This window comes from Gobius niger (assembly GCF_951799975.1).
Source record: "Gobius niger genome assembly, chromosome: 15".
Classification (NCBI taxonomy): Eukaryota; Metazoa; Chordata; class Actinopteri; order Gobiiformes; family Gobiidae; genus Gobius; species Gobius niger.
The window spans coordinates 18,499,665-18,512,358 of record NC_136866.1 but is presented as its reverse complement, the minus strand read 5'-3'; the positions used below and the strand labels follow the sequence as shown (position 1 = coordinate 18,512,358).

Sequence of the window (12,694 nt, the reverse complement as noted above, 5' to 3'; positions counted from 1 at the left end):
AGTTTTAAAGTAAATGTTAATCTAACTTATTGTGAAATAGTTTGAAAAGCACTTGGATGTAGCTTACAGTCCTCCGTCTCTGTCCATGGCAGAATTCAACACTCTTTTGGCCTGTGACTGGGAAAGCAGCGACGCACTATAGCCTCATTAATATGCATAACGCCATTGAGCATATCAGTTTTCACATTTCAGTTCAACACCAACATATCATGATATACTACAAAACGATACTGTGTTAACTCTACTATTTCTTTGGTTTTTGTTGTGACCTTTCCATCTTTTCACCTTTTGCTCATCAGTCCAGATTGGAGCCTGCTTCAAATCCCAGCAGAGACTGAGGGACTGCTTGGATTTGCTCTGGGTGTTTTTTTGCCATTCATCCATCTCTGTCAGATAAATAAATTGGCCGCTCTGCAATGGAGATCAGGGCAGTGTCAGGGGGGCGCCAGGTTTGCCCAAATTCCCGGAAGACGTCAAAGGTGTCCGTAATACCCTCCGCCACTGGCAACATTGAAAGAAGACGTGATTTATGGTTCAGAGCTTGTGGCGATCGAGAGGTTTTTTATAAAGACTATTAAAGGGCCACTCACACGCCCTTAAGGTGCTGTTGGAGAGGTCATTTAAACTCTATTTCACCATTGAACGATTGGATTTCCTTTAACTGTTCACAAACCTACAGAGACACCTGGGCATAGGAGGCGTGGACAATCATTTATTTACAGCAAATTCGAAAATAGTAGTAGTTCTAGTTTTAGCCAGGGGGAAAAATGTGACGCCTACGGCCATTTTTTTCTGATTTTTTTTTTATGACCGATTTCAAGATCAGTAATCTTTGATGACCAGGTTAACGCAAGGATTGGACTTGGCAACATTGATTGTTTTAAACCAGTGCCCTTGAATAAGTAAAAGTAGCTATGTTGCCAAAAATCTGAAAGAAATGCACTCCTCGATTTGTCAGCATGCCACCAGCTAAAAAATGACTAAATAAATATCTGCTGCCTCCAGAGGGCACTTCATCTCCACATTGAGATGCAAACCAGTACAGTCCATGATAATTAAACATCTTTTTCAAGATTGAAAATATGACACTCAAAAAGCCTCAGTTCTGCCCGATGAACGTGGAGCATGTGTGTGTTTCAGACCAGTGTGACTGTGGAGATCCGCTACCAGCCCATGGAGGGGACGGTGGGCTCGTGGAGCGACGGGGAGTTCCTGGACGTCCCGGACGACAGAGACGGGATCTTTACCTTTGAGACAGACAGCCTCCTGTCCAGCCACGGCTCGGGCACCTCACCGGGAAGGTCACTGCAGGGAACCATACCTACCTTCAGGAAGTAAGCTCTTCTGTTCACCCGACTGCACTTTCAGTGTGGGCCATGATTAGACAAAGTTATTGGCCCACAAGGGAAATCGCTTGGCGTCAGTAATGTGACAGTAAACTGTATTGTGCTCACGGCAGAGATGCTAAGAGATGAAACCGCTCAATCTGGTTAGTGCTAATGCTGTAGTGACAGTGTAAGCACAGTCCAGGGATGGTGTATGGTCTAAAAGGGAGGCACTGAAGGCACAACTTCGAAACAAAGAAATGGTCTCATCTAAACAATAAGCTGTTTGGCTATTACTCTGACTCTGCTTGCTTTCTTTCTTTCTTTCTTTCTTTCTTTCTTTCTTTCTTTCTTTCTTTCTTTCTTTCTTTCTTTCTTTCTTTCTTTCTTTCTTTCTTTCTTTCTTTCTTTCTTTCTTTCTTTCTTTCTTTCTTTCTTTCTTTCTTTGTGCTTCTGATTTTACTCAGAAGCACAACCTACAAATTGCCCCCTTGTCTTTCTCTGTGACCACAGCTCGATCTGCAGCTTGAGCCAGCGGCCACTATGTAGGCGGCACTGGGGCCCTACACTCGGTACCACAGAGCCCGACTTTATGGCACTCACAGCACACAGTCACTGAGCCACAGCAGCTGAAGGCTCCTTGAGTTTATTCTGGTCAATTTCCTCTTATACTGGGGAAGAGAGTGATATGTTTTGTTTTTTGTTCATACTCTGCCTGCGGTTGAAGTTTATGTGTTGTGTGTTTTAGGAGAATAGAGAGTGGCAGTAATCGATTTTACTGGGACGGAACTTGTTTTTCTGAGTTGTGGGAGGAGATGAGGCCGCTGACTTTAGCAATGTTTCTCGGGTGGTACGATGATGTTTTACTGACACTGAGTGAAATGATTAATGGGATGAGAATTTGTAGGTGTATGAATGATAGGGGAATTTGTGGTGGTGAATGGTGGAGCCGAGCGTAGCAGACGTAAGTAGAACAGACGGGGGCGGTGAGTATGCAAAAGAAAAATTAAAAAATGATTTCTTGTCAGTAATCTACAGGGAAAGTTACAAAGAGATATCTCCAATATTTAATTAATTATATCAGCCAGTCCATAATAAAGACACAGTGTTTATGTAAGCAAATACAGTATTTACACTCACTCAGGCTGATTCCCTGGGCATGTTTGGTGGAGCATAACAATTGTAGCGTTGACTGACATTTTCCATTTCAGAAAATGGCGTCCTGTTTGCTTCTAGTGCACACTTGTTATGTTTCTCGCCTGTTTCCATTGTCCAGGCCTGTAGGTGCAGAGACAGGCTTCACAAACCTCTCATTGGTATGAAATGTGAGTGGGAAACAGGCTAGTTAAGCTTCATGCAGCTTCTACACTCATTATTATTATTATTAAGACTTTATTAAGGATTCTACTGCTCGGCTGTCTCCTATGTCTTATGTCCTATGTCGGACACGAGGCTGCATTGTCCACACACTGATTAAAACTGTGTCTTGCAGACGACAGTCTCATCCATGGGCGGCACGGTAGTGCAGCGGTTAGCGCTTGTGACTCACAGCAAGAAGGTTCGATTCCCACCTAGACGGGGCCTTTCAAAGATCAAAGAGTCAAAGATTTTTATTAGTCTATTTATTTGTCAATTAATTGAAATTATCGCTCTCTCGTCTTGGGTTGTGGAGCTTTCTGTGCAGAGTTTGCATGTTCTCCCCGCGTCTGCGTAGGTTTCCTAAAAATATATATTCCCCTCCGGGCCCAGGACTCCCCTAAAAAAGTCTCAGTGGGACTTTCCTGGTTAAATAAAGGTCAAATTAAAATCCAGGATTTCTGCAGGTGGCAGCAAATGAAATTGAATGCTTTTTAATGGCATTTTAATGCTAATGCTAATATTTAATGCCACAAATGCCTCTCATTTCATAAGATTTGTATTCAATCATAAAGGGGAATAAGGGGAAGTGTTCCTATTCCAAACTAAATTGGACCCAACAGGAATCTTTAGAGCCAAAGAAAGTGTAATATTTCAATCAGAACTGCAGCTGGATTTGTTTTAGACCAGAGTTTTTGTGTTCTTGATAAATCAATGCAGTAAAAATAGTTGCACAATGACATTGAGATTGTTGTTGAAAAATTATGTTTTCTCTGAAATTTAGATTGAATGACAGTTTGAATTCATGACTTTTAAAGCCTTAATTAGATAAAATTAAGGCTTTAAAATGAGATAAAAAATGAGATAGCCCTAGGTTTAGATGACCATTACCATGGGTGCTTAAGGGCCTAGCTTACCTGCCCTGAGACTAGTTGGAGACTAGTTACAGACTCAAGTTGCCGCTGGTCACAGAGATGTCTCTGAGACGTCCCCTGGAGATAAGCCGAGTCTCCATGCAGTCTCCATGTGCACGTTGTCTCAAGCAGTTGTTTGTTGTCGTGGATACTATTTGTTGTCCGCAGCCTGTGAAACAACGTTGCCACAGCTGCTTGAGACTGTGCGGACACCTCTCGGAGACCATGCAGAGAGATAGGCCCTTTGCATGGGCGCAATGAGTCCATGCTGCAGAGACGTTTCGGAGAATGGCAACTTTCCTCTGGTGAGATCAGCTCTTCACTGGTCATATTTTCTGACCACAAGAATGAGAAAGAAGCTTTGAGACATAGAAGCGAAACGTCCTCAAAGTCGGAGATATTGGAGCTTCAGGGCGATGATTAGTGGCCTTGAGTCAATATAATCAAGTGGTTGCTCTGTAAATCTTTCTTGCTTTGTATACAGCAACATAAAATCCAAAAAAAGGGCTACTTCTAGATATTGGAGAGCATAGATTTACTGAAATGTGGAGTGAAATGAATGATTAAAAAACCCACAGGAGCAGTAACAGTACTTTCTGAACTTGTATAAACCCGGTTTGTCGGTTCAAAAGGGACCTTTTAATTCCTTTAGTCTTGTTATCTTTTTGTATAAGGTCTGCTGGCATTTATTTATAGAAGAGCATTCTGCTGCACCAAGGGAAATCTACTGTTTTCCAATACAAGTGAAGTTACAAACATACTATAGAACTATAGCCTCATCATTATACATTATTCAAATAACACAGTGTCATTGATTGTATTCATTTATTGATTTGGTGTGTAACAGTATCAGCTTTGTTTCCTGTTGCTGCTGTTTGCACTCTAGCAGTTAGTTCATTTTATGGAAAATGATGTGGGAGGCATCGATTTAAGCCGTGACTGCTCGAGCCCAAATCCTCCTCATCCACGCTGCGTTTGAAAGAGGTGTGTGGAGAATCAGCCAGGCTTATGTGCCTTCTGTACGTGTTGTTTGTTGATACTAAATACAAGAGTGGTAATGTCTTAAAGTAAGTCGCTCAACATACCGGAGCGCCTTGAAGAGAAAAATAAACTTCCTGAGCATCCCGGGGGAGTTATGTAACGCAATAAGGCAAAAGTAGGCTGCCTCTGCTGTAGCATTGGAGCATAATGTTTCTATAAGAGGGTCGAAGAAAAGACAAGAGCAGACAACGACAAAGCAAAAGGAATGACAGCATAGTCCAGGTGCTCGATTTTGCATGATATAGGACCTTTAATGCTCTTTCAAATGCAGCATTGATCAAAAGAAACCTCAGGAAACATAGCTCAACAATAAAGAGGCTTTACTTTGACTTTGTATTAGGTTTAAATTCGATGCATTTGGCCTTTGGTTCACTGACACTTTTCAACTTTAGCTCTCGAAGGGTAAAACTTTGGAAACCTATGAGTTAGACCAAAACTAGCATTTTCAAATTCACATTCTCTCTTTTATTGTTTGTAAACCAAAAAGTATGAAAGTATATTGTGCCTTTAAACTACAGATGATTATCAAACGCAAATGAACTCAAATGAACTCAAATCAGTGAACAGCCCCCGGAGGCTTTGGACCTGTCCATTAAAAGCACCATGTGGAAAAATGACATTATTATGCAGATTTTATCACCCAGCGCGAGGAGAACATGCAAACTCCACTCAGAGACATAGTACTCTGCACTAAAACGAATCATTCAACGTCTCACCGCCCACTTGTGGCTTGAGTTATTATATTTGACTATATTTTATAATGTTACAAGTTCTACAAATCCAATGGCCTTAAACCTTTGCGTACAATATGGGATTATCATATTCATAAAGATGGTGATTCTCCTCTGCATACCACATGTCAAACCATGGATTATGCCGTAACTCTGTCACATTAGCATTCCCTCAGTCTTAGCTCTGGTGCCCTCTCTCAGATTGAGCACACCTGCCTTCAGACTCACACTGAGCTGTCTGTCAGAGCGGAGGAAAACTCCTGCAGGCTTTATGTCTAAACAAGAAGAAAGAGAATATGGAAAAGGCATAAAAAACACTCCAAACCAGGGAAAGTGAAGACAGGGCTGTAATCCTCCTCAAAAAAGATCTCACAGGTGCTTCACATGCTCTAAGCACATGAATATTAATGTGGGTTTATAGTAGGATTTAGGCTTTTAATATCTTATTTTCTAACTATTTGCATACTGAAAACCACGATTAGTCACTACACGAGGAGAACATTATGAAACTCTGAGCATTCGCATGCTGGTAAAACCGTGTAGCAAACAATAATAACCAATTCACTGCATATTTTATAAACTATACAAAGTGCTGCATATGAAAAGATCAACTAAATCAACTAAAATAAATAGAGTAAAAGTAAAAATAATCATTCTATTAACATATTTATCAATGAAAAATGTTGAATGCAAAATGGAATTGGATTAGAGTTATGTTGAAAACATAATAGAAACAAGTGGGGGCTGTGTGGTTAGTGCTTTCAGCAAGAAGGTTGTGGGTTCAATTCTCAAATCCTGTGGGCCTTTTAAAGTGTTGTGTGTGTTTGCTCTCCGCAAATGAACAGGTTCAAGTGTTTCGGTTTCAGGTTTGCTCCGGTTTGCCCCGTCAACCCAAAACATACACAATAGGTTTTTCCAGGTGATTCTGACCATGATGGCCTGGTTCCACTGCTGGAGATGGGTCACTGCTCTGTACGGGTTGTCGAAGGGAGGGTCAAATGCTGAGGGCAAATGTTGTACAATTGCATAATTTACTTCTCTACTTTTCATCATATAACCAAGAAAGTTCTGCACTCTTTGATTTCACCAGACGATAACAAAATCCAATTTTAGTTCCACCAGCCCAACTGTCTGCTCGTGTTATATGACTTGGTCAAAAGGTCGTAGAGGCTGCTCACACGAAATAATAGCTCACACACCTAGACTGTGGAGCATTGATTTTCATTGTGTCAATATAATCACACCTTATTCTAACTTTTCAGTCCGTTTGTTACCATCTTCCTTCATCCTTTCACAGTCATGGCGCCTGAATGTGGCTGCCCCTCGGCCTCTGCATTGTACCTCTCTCCCTGATAAAACTTTTATCATTCCAGACTTGATTTATTGCCGGGCCCATTCAGCGCTATCTGCAGCGGTCACAATGCGCGGACTATGGGGGCTTTTTGTTATTCCTAATAAATAAATCACTGGCTGCATGGCTTCAGTGGCACCCAGGCAGAGCGCACGCTAAATAGTGCATGCAGTCGACCACACGGCCAAGAGCAGAGAAAGGATTTGAGGCTGTCGGGCTGTTCGTGGATGAGCGCATTAAATAAATGTTTAAAAGTGGGCAGAAGAGGTAAACCTTCCATAACTGTCACCATGCAACCATGCTGTACTGTACTGTACATAAGGGCCATGTGCTTAAGGATGCAATTTATATCTTCTTACCTCATGTTTTCGAACAGCCCTTTTCATCCTAACTCTATCTGAAAGCAGAGCGAGATCTATGTTATGCATCTTTTTAAACTACTATGACAACTATCATGTCCATAATCAATCTGCAAATGGAAATCAATACACAAAATTGACCTAAAATCTTGCCAAAAAACAGCCCAGTTGCTGACGGACTGAAATCTACTTTGCATCCCCTATTCCATTATAAGATCTACTTCTTTTTTTTTGCCAACTTCTCTTCACAAAAATTGGCTTTTTCAAGGTGGAGAAAAAAAAGGAATTAAGTTTTACTATATCGATTCGACTCCGGCTATATTGACCCTCCTATCACGTCTCCTCTACATTATAATAGACTTCTGCCGCAAGCTCCTATTCAAATGGGATAAGAATGACAGCCAAAGCAACTTACTTTTTACTGCGGTACCTTCTCTTGGCGTTTTATAATGATCTTTTACAAGCTTGAATGCAGCAAACCCCCACAAATGCAGTCAATGTGTTTATCTGACCGGTTAAAAATGCATGATCTGTTTGCTCAGCATGGCAGAGCAGCTGCTGAAAAGAGAATCCACTCGAGCAAATGTTGGTTTATGTCTTTGCCTTCTGTTGAGCCCGCAGTGCGCCACGGTCAATGGGCAGTCAGTTTGTCTCCGCAGCTTTGGTGGAGGGCCATAACGCGGCGCTGTCAAGTGGAAGAGTTAAAAAAAAAAAGAGCAGAAAGTTGCAAGTAGAAAAACATGCCACTCAAAGAAAGAAGGACGGCTGAATTGGAAGATTGAAAAAGCTCTGAGAAAACTTTGGTGACAGAGAGCAGTGTTTGTGCTAAAAAAATGTGCTCAACAAGTACTTTTTTTTTAGTATGTTGTGGGTTTGATTATCAGGCCTTCTCCATGTATCCACAGGTCAGAGGTTCGAATCCAGCTGAGACTGGTGCATGCTGCTGTTGAATCCACGGGCAAGAAACTTCATCCACTTTGGCTTTAAATAGTCCAGTTGTTCTGTCCTTAAAGGGGCTAGATGCAAGTTGGCCATTTTATACTCACTACTGCCACCTCAGGTCATACATGTAACTGCACCTTCTATATTAAGCTCGTGCATGACGTCAATTCGGACCCGAAGTAACACCTGTTTGAGTGTTGACAGTGCAGGAGTTGTGGTGAACAGGTCTGAGCTCATTCTACACATTCGGACATGGCTGGAACATGTAGGAGGAGAAAATACTTATTTTTAACATTTTTAATCCCTTTAACAGGGAATGTATGTGATAAAATTACACATTTTCTACATTTGTGAACAAGAAACAAATACATCATGTTAATACTTCCACTCTATAAACAAGTGCCATGTAAACTCAACAGGCCCAAGTATAGAACCTTGTGGAAGCCCTTAGTTAAACTCACACCTATGACAAATCAGATTACGTTGATCACATTGTGAGAGCAAAATAAAGGTTGAAACATTTTTAGATTCAGGTTTATATGATTCTATAACTACATAAAGTGGATAAAACATGTGGACACTTTAAAATTTACAAACAATGTATATTTATTTTACAGTAATATACTTGTACTTGTAATTGAACCAGTGCCTTTATCCCCCTTGATATCATAAGCGCTATTTCTTTCACATTGGAAATCATTACTTCAATCAGTCTCCCGTTGCAGTGTTGAGGTCATCTGTCAGAAGGAGTAAGACGAATGATCATCAGAATATCGCGTTTGATGAACCGAAATGCTGACACGAAAGGCTGACGCGACACAATCAGGGAGAGGGAACCATTTATCGATGGAGATGAAGAGAAAAGAGGCCTAGACCATATTGCACAATGACTCGGAAGTTTCGAAAGCAAGCCAAGCTGTCTCAACTGTATTCGGATTACAGGAATTATTAAGTAACACAAGTACAAACACTTACTGTACTTGCAGTTTCTTGCGCTAAAGTACAAGATGTGTTTGAAAGCGTAGACAGGTTTTAGAAGCTCCAAGGAGGGGGATGCCCTGCTCCAGCTCGGGTGACGCAATAGCACTGTAAAAAATGCAAGACATCCCCTCCAACTCACGATCAAACATTCATACGCTGCACATTTTTAGAGATAGATGCTACATAACGCCATCTTTGTCTTCCTCTTTGCTTTTCCTTGTGGCTTCCTAGTTTGAAGATGCAGACTTGGGAGGAGGGTCTGTTTAGCGTGAACGTGAAGGTCATTGAACTTGCATGGGATTCTAACTACGTGACACTAATGACGGTTCAAAAACAATGGCTGGACAAGATCTGGGAGAGAGAGCGGCAATTAGTGAATCAATTATCGCTTTAGGAAGTGGAGCGGCGGGAAAGGCCAAGGATGCAAGGATTAACTGTTTACTCTTTTATACGATTTTCTGAAGCAATAGAGGACATCAAATGAATGCGCTTTTTCTTTGGGTTCCTTTTCTTAGCTGTGGGTTACTTTGATAGAGGACAGTTTTTGACAGGGTTACGCACTGGTCATTGTTTGATCCCACAAAGGTCTCACTAAGCTCTCACTCCTCATCTGTGAGTGAAAAAACCTTTTTACTCTTTGTCCCTTCATTAGTTAGGATGTGTCAAAAGCCCTTAAGCTTCTAGATTCAACTAAATCCGCTGGTCCTGATGATCTTGAAACTTACTTTTTGAAACCTGTAGCAGATATTATCACTCCACCACTGGCTGTTTAATTTGTCTTTGTCCACAAACAATATTGCGCTACTTTGGAAATCAGCTTACGTTCAACCGTTGTTAAAGGTCTAAATAACTATCGACCTATACCGAGCTATCTGTCCTGGCCAAAGTTCTAGGGCCCGATCTTGTGCATCAAAACGGAGACGATAGCGTGACATTTTGCGCTCAGTAGGAGTGCACTTTGTGATCTTGCCACTCCAGACTTAGCGCATTTAAGTGGGTGGAGACACACACATTTTTCTCCAACCAGATCGACTCCGCGTCCAGGAGAGTGGTTGTGTGGGAGTGGGGGGTGAACATGTGCTTTTGTTTTGCTTCGCGTTCACGCCAAGCGCGGGCCGATCCGCACCACAGCAGACGCTGTAGCTCTTTTTCTCTCGAGACCTGAACATCGTTTAGCTCACGATGGGGTAAATAAAGTTTTTAGTTTGATCTGTGAGAGCCTAAGGCTTAAGAAAGAACGCAAGACAGCGCAATGTAAACGAGGAAGTGAATGTCAGCCGTGTTTCCATCAGTGCAGTCACCTCCTCTTGTGACGCCCCCTCACAGGTGGCGTAGGCGAATGGCACATATAGCGCCGCCACTCGGAAAATAATTCGCCAAGAGCCTGCGCCACCCCGTGCGCCGCCACAAGATCTGGCCCCTAGAATCTTTAAGTGCCCAATTAAAAGAGTTCCTTACTGAATTAAATGCATTTAGTCCTCTGCAATCAGGATTTCGACAGCAGCATAGCACTACAACAGCAGCGATGAAAGATTTAATAGACATGATGGAATCTATGGATAAAAAGCAACATTGTGTCGCCCTCTTTGTTGACCTCCCGAAAGCTTTTCTACACAGTGATCACTCGGTACTAAGCGAAAAACTCCAGAATATTGGATTGTCAAACCACACTGTTGGATGGTCTTTTAACAGTATCTTCTGGTGTACCGCAGGGTTCGATTCTTGGGCCACTTCTTTATATTATTTACATAAATGATTAAAATAAATACAGTATCTATGCAGCAATTTTAAATTCTTTTAATCCCCATATTGAAAAACTGATTTACAGATTAAATCTAAAACTTGGGTTTTATTCTCGAATTAAGTTGTGCTTATTATTTGCTTTGGACACAGAAGGAGTTTCAGTTAAAAGAACTTTATATCATCATTCATATCACTTTATACTTTCAAATCTCTATTAACAAATCTAGAAACAAAGTCTTTCACATGTAGCTGTTTTATCTGAGTGTATTTTCTTGATTTAGTTATGCAATCTTTGATTATTTGTGTAAAAATGTAAATTGTGTGTGAAGAAAACAAAGAAAAAATCTTAATTTCCACTGCTGTGCCCTGCCATAAATTCACTCAGTCACTTACTTTAAAAAGCAGCTCTCTTGGGTCGTATAGATCTTTTTATACCGTAATATTCAAGACAAGCCCTCAGTAACCTTACATTTTCATTTCATCTCCAGAACACCAGCCGGCTGTTTAATTGAAAGCCGGCCCCGCAGACCTCCTCCACCCCGACGTCTTCTTCAGAACTCACTGTTTTATCATTAAAGCAGGACTGAGGCATGGGCTTGTTATCACTTTGGAGATTATGGCTCTGAGGAGAGGTTATAGCTTTTTTTTTGTTCGTCCTTGTGCTAAAGTTGTACCCTGGGAAGGGAAATGTTAACCCTTTTTCTACCCTTTTGTCATGTCATCGTAAACGTTTCTGTTTGTTGCTGATTTACCATTCTCTTTAATGTTTTAGAAGAACCTTTGGAGACAGGAAATTTACCAAACAGTTGCAACTTTGTGAAACACTTGCAGCTAAAAACAACATTTCAGGTTGAGATTTAAACGTGAATCTGTTTAAACCTTTCGCCCCAAGAATTGCAATATGAGGCTTATATTTGCATCTGTGTAACCTGTTGGGATCTTGCATTCATTGCTTTACTCATCTCCGTATGTGAATTGGGTATGGACATTAAAACAATGATGCCCACTCATGATCAAAACTAAGATCATCTACATCTCTATTCTTACATTTTTGTGGGGAAAAAACAAACTGTCTACTAATGTAGCACCGAGATTCCCTTAGTTGTTTAAAAAAAAGTCACTATTCTCACTTTGTGGGAACATGCCATCCACCATTTGAAGCTAAGAGCCTCCAGAGTTTAGTCACTGGGCAAAGAAGAGAAATGAAGAATAAGGACTCGATAGTGGACAGGAGCTGGGCCTGTGGAAGGTCCGGGTTGGATTCCCACCTGGACGAAGTCTTTCTGTGTGGAGTTTGCATGTTCTCCCTGTGTCTGCGTAGGTTTCCTCCCTGTACTCCGGTTTCCCCTACCACTAAAAACATGTACAATAGGCCAGGATGAAGGTAGCCTCACCTACGTCAGTGTACCCCAGGGCAGCTGTGGTTACATTAGTAGCTTACCACCAACAAGTATGGAGTGAATGAAATATGACTACAGAGTAGAGCTTTAACTTACTTGATGATACAGGCTCGTAATTATTATCATTATTATTATTTCCTCCCTGATTTTAGCCACATGGCAAACCAAAGCGTGGGCCTTGCTGCAGAAGAATCAGCGAGCCCATGGAGATGTGAGAAAAAGGCTGCAGATCAGGATGTCTAATGCAGGAGGAGTTTTTTACCATCAATACAGGGCTGGAAAAAAATCAACAGTCAATGTACTAACATTGAATATCCAATGCAATGTCAAGGGGTAAGTTAAGGAGCCAGTATGGTTTCGATTAGCCAACATTATGCCAGGGAGAATCAGTATGTAATTTAAGGACAAATTCTCTCACTTCCATAACAACTCTCTAATAGCCTGTAAGGCTCCAGTGCCAAGAGAGGACTGGTATGTACATTAAGGACTAATTGATTGACTTAACTGATTGGATAATTGTCCTGAGCGCCAAAACAATAAATATAAACACT

The 12,694-nt window shown here is 41.3% G+C and overlaps 2 protein-coding genes across 7 annotated transcripts in view; one reads left to right on the top strand and one right to left on the bottom strand.

The window, feature by feature from the left end:
* LOC306975298 (cytosolic 5'-nucleotidase 1A-like) overlaps positions 1-12,694 on the bottom strand; it is a 225,445-nt gene that overhangs the window by 34,231 nt on the left and 178,520 nt on the right. The window lies entirely within an intron of this gene.
* The window catches only part of otofa (otoferlin a), a 142,488-nt gene that overhangs the window by 77,572 nt on the left and 52,222 nt on the right, over positions 1-12,694 (top strand). For all 6 annotated transcript variants that reach the window (XM_079572625.1, XM_079572624.1, XM_079572623.1 and 3 more), the window contains exon 5: positions 1,141-1,334. In XM_079572625.1, the coding sequence (XP_079428751.1) occupies positions 1,141-1,334 (194 nt within the window). The remainder of the gene's footprint in view (positions 1-1,140; positions 1,335-12,694) is intronic.